Here is a 20082-nt window from a genome sequence, read left to right on the forward strand (position 1 = left end):
GTCGAGAACATGGCATCATTGGAAGCTTGAAGAAGAACTTTCGTTCCGTCAGTCATTTAAGGTTGTTATTATTCTTTTACTGTATGGGCAGTGTTTACATTACTGTGGTGAATTTGGAAGATCCTAAGTGGTACGCACCCATTTTTCAGGCCGAATATTCAAATTTCGTCTACAACACTTTTCAGTACTGTACTTTGCGATCCTATTCATCCATGAGCTGTAACGGATTGCTGCAACGGGTAGACCTAATGTAGGTGTGTCATGTGTACTTCCACTACGTACCGTTGTTTGGATGTGGCTGAACCGAAAAGTCCATCACGCTTCTTCCCACCTTCATACTCGGGTACCAAGAATGAAGGCGCCCAAAACGCTTCACTGCCGACCGATCTAATAATACTCCCTGTTTTTGTGTAGATGTCACTCGCTCAGAAGAAATGAAGGAGAGCAGTTCTTTCCATGCGGAATTCGGTGACTAGCTTAACGACTTTTCTTGTCTGTCTGAAGTTGACGTAAAGGCATCAGAAATGTGGTGCAGAATCAAATCAAGTAACCAAACTACGCAAACCTCATGTCTTGTTAGCGAATTCAATCATCAGTGTGGCAGATCATTCGACAACACAATATTCATATCGGCTGATATGATGATTTTGCACCGAATATCAAATAAAAACAACCTAGCTTTCCACAAGACCACGTTCCGATGACAAACTTGCTATTTTCATAGAACTAAAATAAAAATATACGTAGATTTTGGAGATTATTGTGACTAATTTAATGATCCGAGATTACCAACATAGTTTTATTCATCCTTCTTCGCACCACCCGCCTTCTGCTTTCTCGTTTTGGGTAGCCACCAAAATTTCCAAACAGTGTAGAGAACAAGGGAGGAAGTGAAGACGATCCAGAACACCACTACTGATAGAGGAGCAGGCTCAGGGAATTCGCCACGGCCATACTTGATACATATAAGCGTCTCCGTGAAAATATTTGCAAGAATAACCCATGCATGAGGTCCAAAGCGTTTGGTATTCCTGTAAGTTGGATGAGTATACATGCAGTGGGTAAAGATGACCCGTTTTGATATAAGGGAGAACTCACTTGTCTACCAAATACTGGTATGCCTCTCTCGTTGCTGGAAGAGCAAAGAAGAATATGAGAATTAATCTATAGGTGAGTAGAGGGTGCTCCGGAGGAATCCAAACGAGGTATTTCAGATAGAAGCAGTTGAGTTCGCATTGCAAAAACTGAAAGAAAGGAAAATAAGGGCAACGACGTAAAACAAAAAAGGAATGAGTGAGTGGGATGTCTACGAAATAATGGCCAGGATAATGCGGTATAAACCCCCAACTTACCACAACAAGAAGTGCAATGACGGCCATCCAATGCTTAAAGCTGCTAGTTGTCTTCCACTCGAAGCGAGTCCAGTCATGAGGAGTAAACTGCTGAACCGCCCGCTTGGCCTTTCCTTTGATACCCTTGATATGTCGCAAGTGGCCAGCCCAAGAATAGTGCTTGACTTCGAAATACTCGCATGTCTTCATGCCAAGATAAATACCGAGCCAGTTGCAGGTCAAAACATCCAGGATCCACTATTAACGCAGGGGGTAAGCAACACCACTCATAAGTAACACTGCCCATCCCATCAGCTTACATGATCCCACCAGCATTCAGCGAAATTCGCCAATTGGTGCTGTAACGAATATTCCATAACTTCAAACATGATGGATAATATCCAACAGAACCAATAATCTCGAAGAATAAGTGCCTTGGCGTACCAGCCAAGAACATGGGCCAAGACAAAAATATCGATTTGATTCTAATGTGATGTTAATTCACAGATCTTTTAGCTTCATCACGCTATTATTTCCTTTGTGACTCACCTTCAAATTATCCATGGTCAACTCACAACCTTCAGCGTAAGATCGATCAGGAAGTGGTACACCTAATTCTGGATATACAAACTTAAGCATTTGTCGGGCCTGATGCTTGTTCTGCAACAGATGAGGTGTTATTAGGATCAGTCAATATTACCATAATAGATCACGGAGGCGTCATAACAGAAGGTGTGACTTACCAAAAACAAGAAAAAGACCAGAGCCATTTGATATAATACGCTCAAGCTAAGAACAGCTCGCCAGAACGCGACATGAGGACGGACAAAAGGTCCATCTCGGAACTGAAGCATTCCAATAAACACAAAGCAAGCAATAGCAGCTGTGATACCAAGTTTAACATTGGTTTCAGTTGAATCAATATCTGGCGTGACAGCCACATAGAGTAAGCAAAGCAAAAGAACAGTCAAGGCAGTCAAGGTTCTTGGTCGAACTGTTGAACCGAGAAAGAGCAACGTCAATCTTTTAAGATCATATTGAAAAGTGTTACTCGAGGCGTATACTTACGGACAGCCTCAATAGCTGGATCTGGTTGTTGCTGTAGTTGCTGAATGTCCTTCTCCAGCAATGGAGTATCCAGTTCTGAACCGGGGGATTGAGCATATATTGACGACGACGACGTATATGATCTCTCCAGGAAAGGATCCTGTGGAGTAGTCATGACGTACAATTGAGGTTGGGGGAGAAGGAAGAACAACAGCACGAGACACAACAATTGTCAATTTCAAAATGTGTGGCAGGAATTTGGCTGGTATTGGCTCAACGTGGTCCTGCACGTGACGAGTTCCATTGGACCATTCTACACCTAACCCCGCTCTGGTAGAAGAAAAAAAAAAATTAAACCCCAGCTGTCATGAATGGTCTCTTTGGCCAGGAACTCGATGACAATTCGTACTCTGATTATCGACAACTATGACTCGTACACATTCAACCTGTTACAACTGTTCCCAGAACCCTCTAATGTAGTGATCATTCGCAATGACCAGTTCACATGGTGAGTGCATTCAGCGTCAATGCCTCGTTCTCATGGTCCAGCCACTCATACTGCTCATAATCTACCCACCTCCTAGGCCACAATTCGTATCCAGTGTTTTGCCGCATTTTGATAATATCGTCATATCACCAGGACCGGGTCGTCCGGAGCATCCGGATGTAGGTTTATTCGAATTGATTGGCATTTGCTGTCGACAGCTTATACTCAACCATATCCTTGTAGGACTTTGGATTGTGTACCCCATTACTACAAGCACAGAAAGATGGTCCAGATCATTTGAGAATCCCGATTTTTGGTGTGTGCCTTGGCTATGAAGGAATTGCACATGTTTTTGGCGGAAAGGTAATAGCTGAATTCTGACAATTTGAAAAGTGTAAGGTGGTAATTAATAATATGCAATAGATCGGGTATGCACATCGCATTATGCATGGAAGAATTTCCCAGATCGTAAGAACCGAACAAAAATCTTCAGGCGATGTGTTAGATCACCTACCTGTCCCATTTTGGGCCGTAAGGTATCATTCCCTGGTGGTCGAAGCGGAAAGTAAGTGACAAACGGTACAAATGAAAAAATCGTTGACTGAGGTCTAATCTTGTATTGATTAGGTCTTCCTGCCTGCTTGAAAGTGACAGCATACTGCAGTGAACAGGATGCTGATATGGAAGCCTTAGAAAGTGCACCTTATGTCAGCGATCAAGGAGAATTGGCCAATGGCTTGCACAACGATCCCGCCAATATCATTCCTCATCCGCCACTTGAAAATGACGAAACCGTAGACTCCGGCAAAAGAACATTGATGGCTTTTAGACATGAAAGTCTTCCTCTGTGGGGTGTCCAATTTCACCCCGAATCTATCTGTACAGAGTATGGTGTGCGCATGATGTCCAACTTTAGCAAGCTGACACTGGATTGGATGGCAAAGGTATGAATATACATAATCCTTAACCTTGTCTTCATCAAAGTTACCTGTTTTTGTTTAACATCGTTCATCAGGCTGGGAAAAAGCTGAGGAAAGAGCGCATTCCAAGTAGCATCCTTAAGCTCTCTGTCGTAGCGGATGCTAATATGGAAAATGTAATGGTTGATGGTATCCATAACCACCATGAGCTTCGCATCCTACCTGTCGACATTGAGAATTTTTCAGTGAATTCTGGGGATTTATTCGAAGAAATAATTGCTAGCCATCAGAATGAACAAATACCAATCACTTGGCTTGATAGTGCCATGGTAAGTTTCCTGTTATTTTTTAATACAGCAATGGATAGACGTCAGCAGTCTAATCGTATTCTCCATAGAAACAATCTCCCTATTCCAAGTTCAGCACCCTAGCTGTGGACCCGGCTTTCACCATTAGTTATTCAACATTACATAAGGAAGTCACCACTACATCAGGCACTGCTAGTACACGGGAATATATAACAGCCAACGAGACATTTTACGATCGCATTTCCAGCATCATGTCCAACTTCAACGCCATACCTCAAAAAGTAATTAACGACGGTGGTGATTGTGCTTTGGAATCATTACCTTTCCGAGGTGGATTGGTGGGTTATCTTGGATACGAAATGAAGAGAGAAAGTTTGGCGGGATACCATGTACCAAAGGAGCAAGAGTGCCACTGCCAGATGCATGGACCAGATTCCCCTACAGAGCAGAACTGCTGTCGTTGTCAAGAAATTCCGGACGCCGCCTTTCATTTTGTTGACAAATACTTCGCTTTTGACGTCAAGGAGCGCTATATTTATATCTGCTGCTTAGTGAAGTGTGGCCAGTCAAAGTTTCCTCAGGTCGGACTCTCCGAAGAAGCATCTCGAGATTGGATGAGGAACAACAAGCAGCTTGTTCTTTCTATTGCTCAACGACTAGGACAAAGCCAAATGGAAACAGCTTGCAGTTCGCCGATCCCAACAAACTCAAGACTGCCAACGCCACCGGATAACAAACCTATCTTGAAGGAGGACATTTTCGAACCGGATACTACCCATTCAAAGTATATTGACTCTATCAAAAAATGCATTGAGCAAATTAGGGAAGGTGAATCCTATGAACTTTGCTTGACTACTCAGTTTCGACATGCTTTGCACGAAGACATTGCTACCAATGCCTGCGACCCTCAATTGACCAAGTTGTATACACGGCACTTAAGACGTAACAATCCAGCACCTTTCTCTGCTGCTTTGTCGTTTCCCACGTTCAAGATGAGTCTGATGGGATCCAGCCCAGAACGATTTCTTAAGGTAGACGGCAACGGCATTGTTGAAATGAAGCCAATCAAAGGAACCGTCAAACGCTGCCTCACTTGTGTTTGCGATGATCATCCTGAAATCGACTGCGATATGGATGAGGAGTGTACACGTCAAACTGCATTGGAAGATCAGAGACGCATGCAGGCCCTTTGGAGTGATGTCAAAGAACGCGCGGAAAATCTGATGGTGAGTGTAAAATAGCTACAATATTGTACAAATTTTGGGGAAATTACATTGCTAATCAATATTATGGCGAACCTGTAGATTGTGGACCTTATTCGTAATGACCTTGCTCATTTTTGCGAACCCAAGACGGTGTCTGTTCCAAAGTTAATTCACGTTGAGACATACGAGAAAGTTCATCACCTTGTTTCTACTGTCTGTGCGCAACTCCGCCCCGACATTGATAGTGTCCGTGCGGTTCAAAACAGCTTTCCTCCTGGGTCCATGACAGGGGCTCCTAAACTGCGTTCTGTTCAAATTCTCGATACATTGGAGCACCACATTCCTCGCGGCATTTACTCTGGTTGCCTAGGCTACTTCTCAGCTGGTGATGCTAACTCTGCGACCGGTAAAGCTACTGCAGAGTTTTCTGTGGTGATCCGTACAGCTATTGCCTCCACGAAGGCCACTCATGTTGAGATGTCCATTGGGGCTGGCGGTGCCATTACCTTCCTTTCAGACCCTGAGAACGAATGGCGCGAAGTCCTACTCAAGACCAAGAGCGTCGCTCCAAGGTAAGTTTGACCGTCTCTACACTGCACGAATGAAACTTGCCTGCGCTAATGCAAAATTTTGCGTTTACAGCGTAGAAGAATACGTAGAAAATGCCTAAGAGAAATGAGGCAATAGAAGAAAGACGCCAAAAAATATACACGCCATCTTTTTACATATAACACACACTTTGTACAGTTCAACACTAATCGATATATCACGTTCAACACTGCCATTTACTAGTACCTTTTTTGTTTTTTATTTTCTCATCGTCTTGTAATAAATCCAAAGTGGTTTTGTCTTCAATTTTGGGTTCCTTTGAATGTCAGAGGATTTATATGTTTGACCATAATCCGTCAACATTTTTCCCATCACAGCTTATGACACAATGGTTGCTATTGAACTTGCACGACTTGATCCCCTTCAGGATACTTTGGTATCTTCAAGTCGAATTTTTCGGCCAAGCTTGGAGGAACGAATCGCCCACCAATGAAGTGACGCCCTTTGAACGCCTGTGCACATAACTTGGGTGCTGTCAAAGACACTAAGGTGTCAGGAGAGAAAAATTGATTTTCTGGGTCGCCTTTTTCCACATCCCATCCTGATGGAATATCAACGGCTACAATGGGAACATGAGTTTCCTTGAGATCACGAACCACTTCCTTGAAAGGGTCGCGCACATCGCCAGAGAAACTGAAGCCAAAGATTGCGTCAACAATGATATCGCTTTCTTTAGGCGACGCCTTCTCTACAAATGGAATATTCAGGTTGTTGCATTGGGTGACAAGACGCTGAAACCCCCCGAGATGATGTCAAAAAGTTATACGCTGGGCGAGATGTATTTCGACAGATAGTCTTCCTTACCTTATACAGATCATTTTTGCTCTGCTTTGGATAGTAGATACTAGGCTTATAGCCGAAATGGAACAAATGGCGAGCAGCAACAAGACCATCTCCACCATTGTTTCCGGGACCACAGCAAATAAGTACACGTGGATGCTTTTGAGTCGGGTAAGTCTTTTGGACGGCTTGCGCTACACTTAATCCAGCTGCGTCGATGGTGGAACAATTTGTTTAATGAGATAATGCTGAGCTGCAATTTCAAACGGTGGAGTCCGCCTCCACGTCAAGTCTAACTTCCCCACACCTACCTAGTTCCATAAGTTGGTCAACCGAGAATCCACCAGCTGCTGACATGAGGTCTTCGTCAATTGCCTGGGCGACTTTTTGGGTAATGAACTGCGACATGTCGAGTAAGCACCTTCTCGACAGAGAGAAAAAGCCCGCATAGTCTATGAACTAGAGCTGCACTCGTACATACCTTGAGTGACATTGCAAGTGGAATGGTATAAAAAAAGAATACTGGTCCAAAATAATCAACCAGTCATTCTATTTCTCCCGGAATTTTTGGTGGTGCGTCTGTCCCAAATCACGTCGAATTGAAGTCACTTGTGCGTAATTAACGAACTAGACTTGGAGACAAATTTAATATGCTATAGAACGTGTGATAATATGTTGTGTACATATTCTAACAGGGTCCATCGATTATCTGTAGGTCAGCAGCGTAATCGACTACATCCATCGATTTGTGGACATCATGTTACGTTGCACCAAGTACAGGGTCCACTCAATTTTTTTTCTTCGTGTCTCATTCGCTTGGCCTGCGTTTAGATTGGGATTTCATCGTTGTTATCTGCAGAGTGTCGAAAGGTTTTAAATTATCGCCTAATAAATGTCAGAATCGATTTTGTAAACGAACATCTGGCGTGTGCACATAGCAAGAAGGAGGGTTTTCAAATATGATTTTTAAGAAGTCTAATAGCGCCACCACGGCAGCTCGCAAAGCGTTTGTTATTATTTTTCTTAGTTTTACCCAGTGTACTTTAGTTTGAAAAGTGGTCTCTAACATCCCCCTCCCCCCAAATATGTGTACCTACAGCCTGTATCGAACCATGGACAAAAGTGATAGCATAGTAGCTTTAGCGCGTAGCATGGAGCAACTCTATGATACTGTTACGTTACTAATATAACAACGGTCAGGTGGGAAATATTATCTAACGTTACAGAAAATAGCCAAAGCGAAGATCCATAAAGAAATCTGTCTGTGGATGGGTGGGTTCCACATAGCGTGTGACACGAGGCTACCTACCATTTTTTCTCACCCGCGCCCTCTTCCTCCCCTCAAAGTCTGCTCACTGGTATATTTCCCCTTGCCATCCATTAGTTTACCCTCTTCTTTCTTTACCCTTCTCTTCTTCTTTTTATGATGACTGTTGAAGCCGAAAACGTTGCTGTTGACCCTATCTACCAAGTTCCCAAGCGATTGCTGGACAAGGCCAGTGCTCCTACTCCTTACGTTGACTCGTTTGAGAAGTACCAAGAACTGTGGAAGCAAAGTGTCGAGGATCCTGACACCTTTTTCTCTAACGTGAGTCAAGAAATCAACTGACTATCCATGGGGTGATACGTTACTAACTTGACATGTGTAGCTCTCCAAAGAACTCTTGTCTTGGTCTAAGCCGTTCACAACTGTTCGCAGTGGAGGTTTTGAACAAGGCGACGTGGCATGGTTTCTGGAGGGTGAACTGAACGCTTCGTACAACTGTGTTGACCGTCACGCATTGGCAAATCCTAACAAGGTATGTAACGAAACCAGAGGACATGATTTTGAAAAACCTATAGCTTGGATGAGGCTGAAGGTTTAAGCCCCAAGAAGTGGCCTTTACTTGCGGATCTTACCGATTTTGCATGGGATGGCACTTCTCGGGGTGTATACCTAATTGCGCCTCCTAACTCCTTGATATATGTTTAAAATGCAAATATAGTTACTGTTTACCATACTAACATTGACCTTATTTACATTGGAATTTGAAATTTTCAATAACAGATTGCCATCATTCATGAAGGTGATGAGCCCAACTCCGTCCGCAACATCACTTATGGTGAACTTTTGCAAGAAGTTAGCCGTCTCGCTAATGTCCTCAAGTCTCTCGGTGTCCGCAAGGGTGATAACATCGCCATTTACATGCCTATGATTCCCGAAGCTGTCGTGGCCCTTTTGGCTTGTGCTCGTATCGGTGCCGTTCATTCCGTTGTGTTTGCTGGTTTCTCCTCGGATTCTCTCCGTGACCGTATTGTAGATGCTTCCGCCAAGGTTGTTCTTACCGCTGATGAAGGCAAGCGTGGTGGCAAGGCCATTGCCACTAAGCGCATCGTTGATCAGGCTTTGTTGACCGCTCCCTCTGTTGAAAGCGTCCTCGTTTTCCGTCGCACGGGTGCTGACGTTCCCTGGACTAATGGACGTGATTTGTGGTGGCACGATGAAATGGCAAAGGCTCGCCCTTACTGCGCCCCTGAGCCTATGAATGCCGAAGATCCCCTTTTCTTGCTCTATACTTCTGGATCCACTGGCACTCCTAAGGGTGTCATGCATACCACTGGTGGTTATTTGCTCGGAGCCGGTGCCACTGTCAAGTATATCTTCGATTATCATCCCGATGATATCTTTGCCTGCATGGCTGATATTGGTTGGATTACTGGACATACATACATTGTCTATGGTCCCTTGACTCTAGGTGCAACCACTTTATTGTTTGAATCTACCCCTACCTACCCCACCCCATCCCGTTTCTGGGAGGTTGTTCAGCAGCATAAGGTTACCCAATTTTACACTGCCCCCACCGCTATCCGTGCGTTGCGCCGTTTGGGTGATAAGTGGTTGGATGGTTATGACCTTTCCACTTTGAGAGTCATTGGTTCCGTTGGTGAGCCCATTAACCCTGAAGCTTGGGAGTGGTATAACGAGATGGTGGGTAAGAAGAACTGCGCTGTCGTTGACACTTACTGGCAAACCGAGACTGGTTCCATCATTGTGACCCCACTTCCTGGCGCCATCGCCACAAAGCCCGGTTCCGCTACCTTCCCATTCTTTGGTATCAAGCCTGTTATTCTTGACCCCACCTCTGGAAAGGAGCTCGAAGGCAATGATGTCACCGGTGTGCTGGCTGTTGCTCAGCCCTGGCCATCTATGGCTCGTACCGTGTACAACAACCATCACCGTTACTTGGACACATACCTTCGTCCTTACAAGGGTTACTATTTCACGGGAGACGGTGCATCGCGTGACAAGGATGGCTATATTTGGATTCGTGGCCGTGTTGATGGTAAGTTAAAAAAAAGAACGCTGAGAAGACATGGGTTGTGTTCCTAACCTTATTACACTTTGTACTATACTAGACGTTATTAATGTCTCTGGCCATCGTCTTTCCACTGCCGAAATTGAATCCGCCCTCATCTTACATCACTCTGTTGCTGAGGCTGCCGTTATTGGTGGACATGATGACTTGACTGGTCAATGTATCCATGCATTCACCACCCTCAAGCCTAATATTGAGGATAGCGAAGGCTTGGAAAAGGAATTGGCTCTACAAGTCCGCAAAGTCATTGGGCCTTTTGCCACTCCCAAGGCCATCTACTGTGTCAATGACTTGCCCAAGACACGTTCTGGCAAGATCATGCGTCGTATCTTGCGCAAGATTGTTAACAACGAGGCTGATCAACTTGGTGACACTTCCACTTTGGCCGATCCTTCTGTCGTCGACATGTTGATCGAGAAGGTCAAGTCTTCCCAAAAGTAAATCGACTACTTTTGAGTGCTGCCCATTTTCACCTACTGGCTTCAATGCCCCCCAAAAATAGTTTTTTCGCAATATCTTTTTTTTTTTTTTTTTCATGTCCATTATTCGCTTATATTCTAATTTCATCGTCTTACTTCTCTATTTTTCTTCCTTCTATGACAAAAGATATGGATCGATTTTATACGTCGATATTATGGGCACTGTGTGCATGATTGCATACTGTAAGCAATTTAATAAACACCATCATACCGGACAATAGCTATAGGGTTGATATTCCCTCCTTAAGTTGATCTTTCAAAGGAAGAAACGATCGACAGACGTCCGCCCGCATTTTTGTTTTCTGGTACAAATGGGAGGAAAAGCTTACATTAGCCATGAAAGCCCAAGTTTTTTTATTTATCCTCTTTTCACTCTAGTTGTTCTTTCTTTACACTCTTTTTTTTTTCCCACATCACATTACACTATGGTTTTACTACAGCCAAAAGGAGCAGCCGAACCAAAATTCACAGCAGGCGAGAAGAGGCTAGCAAAACTGCAGGAACAAAGCGACAAACTTAAGCAACAGCTACAGATGGACTGCATACCTGTTTCGGATGCTTCCCGCGAGTCAGTATCACTACAAGTAAAGTTTTTGGGGTGTACATATGCTAATCATGAACTCTATTGTCATAGTTTGATCAACTACTGTAACAATACCAAAGATGCAATGCTTCCATCGGTATGGGGAAGGGAGATGGAAACGCTTTGGCTGGAACACCAAGCAGCTGGTTGTCAATGCCAGATAATGTAAAGGACCAGATGGAAAAGGAACCCACGCGAAACACTACCATTCGTCCTACTAGCTTACTTAATATCCTTCAAACAAAAGTCGTTCTATGTTGAACGTAAACGATCTTTTGGGTGAATGAGACTGGGTCATACATTTATATAATCTGCACCATCTATATTTCTTTTCAACCCATCCATGGGCCCAGCGAAGGCTTTATACCTATCAAAAACCCTGTTTAATTCCTTTATCTCAACAAAAATATATCTTTCCACTCGTATAGACTTGGACTATGTTTCGGAAGCATGCACTGTCAAGTCATAGAGGTCGTGCTGCAAGTAATACAGTAATAGCTTAGTCTACTTTGCATGATAAGCATCACGATAAAATCTGCATCCTTCTAAGTATGTATAAACTCCCATAAGGGAACGCAGGAGAGGAAGATGGTTCAGGATTCTAGGCCAATTCCAAGACAAGGGACAGTGTTCCTGAAAATTGAAAGGGTGATCTGAGCAAGTGTGAAATGACAAACTTCTTACGACTCGAGTGCTTATGCCGCTGCTTTATAAAATGGTACTGATGGGAAGGTTCAGCTTCTATGTGTTTTCCTGGACAGGGCAAAAATTTACACATCAGCAAATGCTGACACATTAAATTTAACGCCTCCGCACCGGATTGAAGCAGAAAGGTGGGGAGTAGCTTGTATCAAGCTACGTCCGAACCAGCAAACAAAAATCTACGGATTGAATTTGTTCATATTGTTTTCAAAGTGTACTGCTGACCTAGGATCATTAGCATAGCGGCTATAGTCTCCAATGCCTTTCAGTTTTTACAAAGTCATCTTCACGTGCCTGGAAACGATCAGACCCGACGTCACATAATTCTTTGTTGAAAGCCTGCCTGGGTTACTTCCCCACTTTTGTCTCCACCGCACCCCCGTCTCTAAACATCAATGTCCAAATCACTCCGCATTATCGTTCCTGTTAAGCGTGTCATTGACTATGGTTAGTGTTGATCCATCTCATCTCATCAACAACAGCTCTGTGCTTTCAATGGTACCTAACTTCTTCTGTGCACACACTTGCCTTACTCCACCTCAGCTGTCAAGGTTCGTGTGAATCCTGCCAAAACCGACGTCGATCGCAATGTCAAGCACAGCATGAACCCTTTTGATGAGATTGCTGTGGAGGAAGCCGTTCGCATTAAGGAAAGATTGCCTTCTACCGAGATCATTGCTGTCTCTTGCGGATCGGCAAAGTCTCAGGAGACTTTGCGAACTGCTTTGGCCATGGGTGCCGATAAAGCCATCCACGTTGAAGTAGCTGATGATAGCAAGCTTCAGCCTCTCGGTGTTGCCAAGCTCTTGAAGGCTATTGCTGAGGAGCAAAAGCCTGACTTGATCATCCTCGGTAAGCAAGCCATTGACGACGATTCCAACCAAACTGGCCAGATGCTTGCTGGTCTCCTCAACTGGCCTCAGGTAAGAGCTGTTCTCGCCCTGTATCGTTTAGAAAAAGTCTGACAACTCAACCCGTCTATTTCTTGTAGGCTACCTTCGCCTCCAAAGTCGAGATCACTGACACTTTGGCAAAGGTTACCCGTGAAGTTGATGGCGGTCTTGAGACAATTTCTTCCAAACTCCCTGCCATCATTACCACTGATCTTCGGTAACGTATTCATGATTTTTTGGTTCAATTGGTTTAGCTTTACTAGGTCGACTCATCTGTGTTTGCCTTTGTCCAATTATTTTTTCTCACGCATGCAGCTTGAACGAACCCCGTTACGCATCACTCCCAAACATCATGAAGGCTAAGAAGAAGCCTTTGACTAAGAGTACACCCGAGCAACTCAAGGTTGATATCACTCCACGACTAGAGACCATTAAGGTTGAGGAACCAGCAAAGCGACAGGGAGGCAAGAAGGTCGAGAGCGTTGATGATCTTATCGACAAGTTGAAGAACGAGGCCAAGGTTTTGTAGACATATTGTAAAAGCAAATAAGAAAGATGTACCCTACTCAAAATAACATAGAAGTTTTATCTTTGTGTTTTCTCAACCGCATTACTGGGGTGACTCTTGCGCGCGCCATGACTCTGTTTTATTCTTTCTTTTTCCATCATGATGATAGCATGTAATGCGGGATATTCTAGGTTATGTTACTAAGGTCGGGTGCGGGAGTAAAATACAGTTTGAGGCAAGGTGAGGTGGAGTGGGAACTAGAGAGTTCTTTATGGGCTACTAAGCATAATTTCGACAGCTCGATTCAAATCGTTATGAGCAGTGGCCAAAGCATGGATGACAGTTTCACGAGTTTGCCCAGGAAACATGGTCATTAAGATCGCAATGTGTTCTTCTGATGGAGGCCTTGCTGATGTGCCTGCTTCTGGGGCTCGTCCTGCGAGCGTTCCGATGTATTCCTAAATCCCTCTGGTTACTATTTGTACTGACCCATAGCCAATGCGAGTGTTCTACTTACTCTCATAGTACCATCAACACCGCCTCGGGGTTGTCCTCCACGCCCAGCCTGTCGACGATTACGGATACCTGTCGCCATCATGGCTTCCATTGGCAGACCAGTTGATTGTGCTCTTTGTTCAGGAGTGGTGGCCGTGGATCGCGCAGCAGGAGCTGAAGCTACGACGGGTAAAAGAATTCGAGAGGCAAAGTTGTTCACGATCTTGGGAAAACGCCACCTCTTTATGCCCATGATATCCGATCTATACAATGCTCCAGCAAACAGACCACACGCGGCCGGGGCAATGGTAGCAATAGACTGGGAGAGCATCATCTGAGATAAAACAATATTCATTTACACAAATGAGTAAATCGGGCTTTTTTTCTTCCAAATCGATATCTAACACTGATACTTACATGCGCTGCAATGACATAGATGTACGTCTTGTCGCTTAGTGTTGCTCCAAAAATTTTGAATTTGTAAGTGACCGGGATGATGCGATGGTACTGGTACAACATAGCAAACAGAATTGCCAATCTATTATATGAAATAGGTCAGATAATTCTGCTCAACGGCAAGTGCCCTAAATTTAAAAAGACTTACGGTCCAGCGGGTATGCTTCGTAGACCCAGTTTGGAAAGCATCACTAGAGCACCGACTTCTAATAATGTGGAAACCAGCCATGCGATGGCAATGAACGCCTGTAACTCCAGAGTTAGGCAATGTAATCCAACCAACATTTTCGTATCACATCCTTCGTCTTACCGCATATTTCGCTGTTCCAAAGTGACGCTCAATGACTCGCATGTGGTAGATCATGATGCCACCGAACAGCAGATCACTTGAGTTAGCGAATGCGAGGTGGGATACAAAGAGTCGCCAAAACTATTTATGCCAAGGCCATTAACAATAGTCTCCAGGTCATTACCATAGTCATAATGATTCTTACCTGGTGATGTGTGGTGAGATGGGGTGACAGCTGTAGATGAAAATAAGGCTTGATGTTCAACACCGAGGCCAGCAGACTAGTGGCGCCGACACTGAGAGCAATGACCTTGCTGATGGGAGCATTGTAAAAGCCTAAGTAGGGTTAGAAAGGTCGACGTGGTGGTCGAATGTCTCAACCTGAAGCGCAAATCACCTGCAGGGCCCACAGATTGCATGGTTGCTAAAAGTCTGGGAGCAAGCGGAGAGAACCAAGGATTATTTTTGACGTTTTTCAATTTTACTGGCTTGACGGTACGAACGAACAATCACGAACTCCCCTAAAATAGCTTCGACATACATGTAATATTTGACACAATGGAAAGATGACATGGGATGAACAAAAAACACAAAAGGGATTCATATTATTAACTGCTATTGCTACTTGAGTCAATATTGGACCTTGATGATATCTTGGCTAGAATAAGGTATACACAAACAACAAGGACGAGTAGCCATCGCCTCCATTGATTGAACCGAGATTGTCGGTTCTGCTGTACTGCTGCGGTGGCACTTGCTCCTGTATCAGCGACAATTTGTGCCGTTGCTAATGCTACAGGATTAGCATTTGCGGTTGTTCGATTGCGTCGTTGCGTCATATTATGACTAGGTGCATTATCATGTTGTGGTCGAGTAAGGATTTCCGGTTGACAGAATTCAGGGAAAATATCTATTTGGGAGAAAGGAAACGAGGTAGGCTTAAGTTCAAATGAAAAAGGAGGGCGACTCTGTTATCGATAGAGGAGAACCCTTACCTCGAAATTTCGTACTGCTCGTATTGAATTTATGTGATCGAGCTGCGTATATCCTCTTCTCTGCATCGTTCGTCTTGATACTTCCCGTTGTTGTCTCGTCCGTTACCATGAAGCTTAGTAAACCGTTAAGAATGGTAGCCACAGACCAGCTAGGATTCCATGAACTAGGATGAAAGTCACTCATGGTAAGGCACAATCTTGTGTCTGTCTGGAACCGGCCAGAAGGTGTGGACATGCGAATACTAGGTGGCTTGAATGGATAATCCGATGGGAAGATGAGCTTTCCCCAATACCAGCCATTATGGTATGGTGTATCTGGCGGCCCACGTATTACATAGTGCCTGCAAAAGATGACGATCGTGGCAGAGATTAGTATTCAAAATGGGCGCTTCTGACTCGGCAAGGTTGGGCATGAACAAAGACTTCTGAATCATACCACTCGAGAATATTGCTTTCCAGAGGTCGAGCTGTAATGAATGGAGGCGGACTGTTGTACCATCGATGCAATGGGAGGATTGAAAAATACGATAATGGTCAGTGGACTGATATGGGTGCAGACAACGAACAAGGTACGCTACCTTTTCTGAATGGCAAGGTATTCTTTTGTTAAGCGTTTATATGCGGCTTTGCTTGCCATGATTTAGCACCAATTGATTTAATGTGAAAGAAAGAATTCAGTCAGAAAAAACGATTTTTTGTAAATGGCTGAGATCGAACGGCACATGATTGCAGCCTTTTTTTGTAATGCTCCGGTTTTCATGGTAAAAGTAATCCCTTGGTACACCCACCCACCCAACAACAAGGTGTTGGCACGCACACACAGTAAATAAGGTGGTAATTTTTGAGTAAAAAAAAAAAAAAAAAGGCAAAGCACATATATATAAACTGAGAGATTCTACAGAATAAAGAAGACGAACAGACAAAAGTATAAGGAAAACAGTGGGAAAAAGGACATGTTTGTGAATCAGTAATATTTCGTTCCACATCAAACCATTTTTCTTTCTTTTCTTCTTTTTTTGAGGATTTTTGTAATTGGATTTTCGTTGAAGAGGGGCAAACGCCGTTTGAAGATGTTCGGCCGACGGTTGATCTTGTTTGTTTTTGGCTTTTTCTTGGAACAAAAAAAAATTGTCTATGTTATTGCAATTTGTGTCAAATATATCGTATTTGTCGAATTATTGGAAATTGAGATGTTGAATTCATTTTTTTTTTTTTGAGATAGGATGGTAAGGCACTTTACTGAGCTGTGGCAGAAAGCCCGCTAACGCTACCTCTTGGTTTCTGCAGGGGGATTAAGTTTAGTCAAACATAAACCTTTTTCATTGTTGTTATCTAATCAGATGCATTGACTTACGCCGTGATGTGGGACAGTATACGTTTCGGTATGAACTTTGGAGGGCTCGGCTTTCTTGAAGTCTTCTAAAGTCTTGTATCTAGCAAGAATGCTGTTCAAACGCTCGTTTTCAGGCAACTTGCGCTTGTTCTTGTCCTTGCGGTAATACAAGTAAGCCCAGAACTTCTCAAGACCATACAAGTATCCATTGTCATAATCCTTGAGCGTCAACTCCATAAAGTCCTCGAAAATCTCGAGACGATACTTCTTCTCCAAGCCATAAGAGAAGAATCGGAACAGGCATTCCAAACCATATCTAAACAAGAATTTTTTTTTTCATGAATACACATATTAAAAAACACAGGCATGATTGGGCCCTCCGTTGCTTACCTATAGTTTTGATTAGCATCCTCAACCGCTAAACGCTTGAATTCTCCATACATGCGCTTGTTGAAGTGATCACGCAAAAAGTGGGACCAGAAACGGAATAAGGTGTTCATTTCTTGTGACTGACCAACACCAGCCTTCTTGCGCTCCTTAAGAGCCTTGGCATGGTATTTGTAGTACTTGTGCTGCATGAAACCATTTTCACGCAAAAGATCGTGACTGGGATGTTGGAAGTTAGGGAATGATTGAGCCATATCAACCGAAGTAGATAAAATAGATTCGCCAGCAGTGTACATGGGAGATGTACCAGTGTAGCTGGAAGACAAGAGATCATTGGGGTTGTAGTGGTAAGGTTGATCGCTGAGGACCCAACCGACGGCAGATTGAGCATGATATTGTCTAGAGTCCTTCTTGTTACCACTGGTAACAGCATTAGAACGAGGAAGCGATCCGGCGCTGGTACCATAGATGGCACTTTGAGGAAGTGATTCAGCTCGAACGGGATAGAATCGAGGTGCCTTCTTGCCAGTGCTGATAGGTGCCTGGGTGATCTTGGTGGAGGACATGTTGTTTCCGGTAAGAGATTGGCCACCATGGCCAGCAGCCTTGGCACTAGCACTAAGCTCAGCGAATTGGTCAGGATCCACGGTTTCGACCTTAACGTTGTTGGCAGCATTGGTGGTGCTGGTTCGTGTCTTCTTCTTGTGAAGGTCATCCTCATAATGGTACAATCCTTCATTAATCATATCGGAGATCTCGTCGTTCATCTTGGATCGTTCGAACGACACATGGCTCTTGTCACGCTTGCGTTGAGTAACAATCATGATACGAGCGACCATGTCATCATCAATGTCGATGGAATCCTCATCATCGTCAGAATCTTCATCAGAAAGATAGTACTTCTTGACGGTACCTTCACGCGCATTATCGCCCCAGTCTTCTTCGAATTCGAACAATTCATCGTCCTCGCCTCCAGCTGGTTGAGCCTTTGCCGATGCAGAGTTCGGTGCACGGCCGTTGCCGTTCAATTGAGGTTGTGGTCTCTTAGGGTTGGGAGAGTGATGGGTGTTACCAGCCAAGGCAGCAAGTGATGGGGCAGGCTTGGTAGCAACCTTGGATGCTACTTCAGCAATGGTAGGCTTTGGCTGCTCACTGGCAGGCTCAGCAGGAGCCTCCTTGGCAGCAGGTGCGGCGGGAGCGGTGGCGGCTTCCTGCTCCTGGGGCTTATCAGCAGCCAAAAGCCAGAAGTCCCAGCCTTCTCTCTTGCGAACTTTGTCGTCCAAAACTTCTACCAATTCGCTCTGAGCAAGAGCTTCTTTGATGAGATCCATATCGGTTGTAAGATTCTTGACCCGGTTGAAGTTTGCAACAAGTGTTATATCGACGTAACCTTGATCATTCATCTAGACAACATGGAAATTTTTTTCAAATTAGTCTAATTTGTCTCCCATCCTGAAAATGGTTATCTCCAAATCCATACCTGTTTGCGCAAAAAGATATCTTTGCAAAGGTTATCAATGCTGAAGTAGTATTCACTAAGAAGACGAAATAGTTAATATTACTGGTCACTCAATGCCTGCACAAAGAAAAAAAAAATTTTTTTTTGAAAAGTAATTCACTTACAGTTGTTGAAGAAGGAAAGCTTTGAGAGTCTCAGCGTCGACATTAACATATCCAGGCTTAGGGCGTCCATTGACATAAGGAGCACCAGTGGAAGTCTGACTGTAGCCACCACGGCCACGGCCACGACCACGAGTAGCACCACGGCCTCGGTAAGCACCTCGCTGAGCATGAGCCTCCAATGCTCCATTGGCTTCACCACTGGCTTTGTTAGCAGGCGACTGAGATAATTTGCCTTCTGAAGTGGCAGCATTTGACTTGTCTTGAGTGCTAGACTTGGATTCTATTGATGCGTTATCCTTTTGAGCACGGTGTGATTTCTTCTTGTTCTCACTGTCACTGCGACGACGGTTTGACCGAGATGAACGGCTTCCGGGAACGGGAGTGGTATGAGTAATGGTGGGAGTTATAGCGGTCCATTGTCCCTTGCCTATGTGAATAAAGAGGTTAGTCAGCATATGTATCCTATTGCAAGGCTGGGTAGATATCTCTGTCAATAGACTGTGGTAACATTTACCTCTTGGGGGACGCTTTTCCTTCTTTTCGGCGGATTCTACTGGCAATTCCTTAGCCTCACTTGGAGCAGGCCAGGAAGTTGAATCTTGTAAAGATGGAATGTCAGTGGGCTTCTTTGACTTTTTTGATTTCTTGGCTGCAGCCTCTGTTCAAATGATACGGAAAACAAAAAAATTGGGTCGAAGGTAACCAACATTGTTAGGAACACTGCATAACTGGGTGACACATGGTCTTGAGAAAAGCTATGGGCCCCACAAACAAGTGTGTGGAAATCCGCTTCTCATAGTAATTTACCTTCTTGAGATTGCTCGACTTTTTCAGTTGTATTTGATGGAGCATCTTCGTTGCTGGGAGAGCTGGTCTTTCTAACCTGCCAAACATTGACGGAAGGAATAGGTGCAAGAATCTTTTGCTTCTCGGCGGATGTATCTTCAGGCTGGACAGCATCGGTGGAGGCGGCGCCAGCTTCTACCTTTTCGACGTTCTGCTTTTGCTGCTCGGGCGTCACCTCTGTGGAGCTGCTGGACATGACGGACAGTGAAGGGTGTGCTACTATAGAAGTCGAAACGAATGAGCTGGTTGGAAAAAAGTTTGTAAATCTCGACGTGTGAAACTTGGGTCGAGCGTAGACAATGAATTTACGAACTTTGAGTTTTTGAAAAGTTAGAATGTGGAAAATGCACTACTTTTCTTGTTGGACCACAAGCGAAATCTTGCCAAAAACACTTTTTCCCCAGTCTCTTTCTTTTTGCTTTGGGTGGCTTGTTGAAAAAATTGGATTGC

At 44.2% G+C, this 20082-nt stretch overlaps 9 protein-coding genes across 9 annotated transcripts; 4 read left to right on the top strand and 5 right to left on the bottom strand.

Annotated features, from left to right (window-relative positions):
* Positions 1-334: 334 nt before the first annotated feature.
* Positions 335-2750, bottom strand: K450DRAFT_232780 (uncharacterized protein). Its single transcript, XM_051587649.1, has 8 exons — positions 2400-2750; positions 2075-2325; positions 1881-1991; positions 1652-1816; positions 1353-1589; positions 1099-1244; positions 566-1031; positions 335-498 (listed from the first exon to the last, which is right to left on the bottom strand). Exons 1-7 carry the CDS (start codon positions 2551-2553, stop codon positions 800-802), a joined length of 1296 nt encoding a protein of 431 aa, XP_051446382.1. The 5' UTR covers positions 2554-2750; the 3' UTR covers positions 335-498; positions 566-799.
* On the top strand, positions 2652-6224 carry K450DRAFT_232788 (uncharacterized protein). Its single transcript, XM_051587650.1, has 9 exons — positions 2652-2886; positions 2963-3044; positions 3109-3228; positions 3289-3430; positions 3493-3809; positions 3881-4114; positions 4183-5319; positions 5398-5870; positions 5941-6224. The coding sequence occupies exons 1-9, from the start codon at positions 2750-2752 to the stop codon at positions 5966-5968; spliced, it is 2670 nt and encodes an 889-aa protein (XP_051446383.1). The 5' UTR covers positions 2652-2749; the 3' UTR covers positions 5969-6224.
* On the bottom strand, positions 6059-7212 carry K450DRAFT_232797 (uncharacterized protein). Its single transcript, XM_051587651.1, has 4 exons — positions 7169-7212; positions 6999-7086; positions 6712-6896; positions 6059-6638 (listed from the first exon to the last, which is right to left on the bottom strand). Exons 1-4 carry the CDS (start codon positions 7178-7180, stop codon positions 6243-6245), a joined length of 681 nt encoding a protein of 226 aa, XP_051446384.1. The 5' UTR covers positions 7181-7212; the 3' UTR covers positions 6059-6242.
* Positions 7213-8027: 815 nt separating this feature from the next.
* Positions 8028-10776, top strand: K450DRAFT_232800 (uncharacterized protein). The gene is made up of 4 exons (XM_051587652.1): positions 8028-8275; positions 8337-8486; positions 8735-10010; positions 10084-10776. Exons 1-4 carry the CDS (start codon positions 8111-8113, stop codon positions 10482-10484), a joined length of 1992 nt encoding a protein of 663 aa, XP_051446385.1. The 5' UTR covers positions 8028-8110; the 3' UTR covers positions 10485-10776.
* A 1-nt stretch (position 10777) lies between these two features.
* On the top strand, positions 10778-11655 carry K450DRAFT_232802 (uncharacterized protein). The gene is made up of 2 exons (XM_051587653.1): positions 10778-11090; positions 11157-11655. The coding sequence occupies exons 1-2, from the start codon at positions 10834-10836 to the stop codon at positions 11272-11274; spliced, it is 375 nt and encodes a 124-aa protein (XP_051446386.1). The 5' UTR covers positions 10778-10833; the 3' UTR covers positions 11275-11655.
* Positions 11656-12162: 507 nt separating this feature from the next.
* On the top strand, positions 12163-13316 carry K450DRAFT_232805 (uncharacterized protein). Its single transcript, XM_051587654.1, has 4 exons — positions 12163-12254; positions 12351-12730; positions 12799-12917; positions 13016-13316. The coding sequence occupies exons 1-4, from the start codon at positions 12203-12205 to the stop codon at positions 13227-13229; spliced, it is 765 nt and encodes a 254-aa protein (XP_051446387.1). The 5' UTR covers positions 12163-12202; the 3' UTR covers positions 13230-13316.
* A 37-nt stretch (positions 13317-13353) lies between these two features.
* K450DRAFT_232808 (uncharacterized protein) lies at positions 13354-15130 on the bottom strand. Its single transcript, XM_051587655.1, has 7 exons — positions 14846-15130; positions 14654-14784; positions 14470-14589; positions 14308-14405; positions 14121-14241; positions 13726-14037; positions 13354-13666 (listed from the first exon to the last, which is right to left on the bottom strand). Exons 1-7 carry the CDS (start codon positions 14865-14867, stop codon positions 13478-13480), a joined length of 993 nt encoding a protein of 330 aa, XP_051446388.1. The 5' UTR covers positions 14868-15130; the 3' UTR covers positions 13354-13477.
* Positions 15131-16114, bottom strand: K450DRAFT_232813 (uncharacterized protein). The gene is made up of 3 exons (XM_051587656.1): positions 16022-16114; positions 15880-15930; positions 15131-15784 (listed from the first exon to the last, which is right to left on the bottom strand). Exons 1-3 carry the CDS (start codon positions 16078-16080, stop codon positions 15394-15396), a joined length of 501 nt encoding a protein of 166 aa, XP_051446389.1. The 5' UTR covers positions 16081-16114; the 3' UTR covers positions 15131-15393.
* Positions 16115-16554: 440 nt separating this feature from the next.
* On the bottom strand, positions 16555-20025 carry K450DRAFT_232816 (uncharacterized protein). The gene is made up of 8 exons (XM_051587657.1): positions 19946-20025; positions 19594-19874; positions 19301-19384; positions 18787-19213; positions 18644-18698; positions 17167-18566; positions 16798-17092; positions 16555-16724 (listed from the first exon to the last, which is right to left on the bottom strand). Exons 2-8 carry the CDS (start codon positions 19826-19828, stop codon positions 16680-16682), a joined length of 2541 nt encoding a protein of 846 aa, XP_051446390.1. The 5' UTR covers positions 19829-19874; positions 19946-20025; the 3' UTR covers positions 16555-16679.
* Between the last annotated feature and the right edge of the window lie 57 nt (positions 20026-20082).

The sequence above is a fragment of the Umbelopsis ramanniana genome (genome assembly GCF_025399195.1).
Source record: "Umbelopsis ramanniana AG unplaced genomic scaffold K450scaffold_15, whole genome shotgun sequence".
NCBI classification, from domain to species: Eukaryota; Fungi; Mucoromycota; class Umbelopsidomycetes; order Umbelopsidales; family Umbelopsidaceae; genus Umbelopsis; species Umbelopsis ramanniana.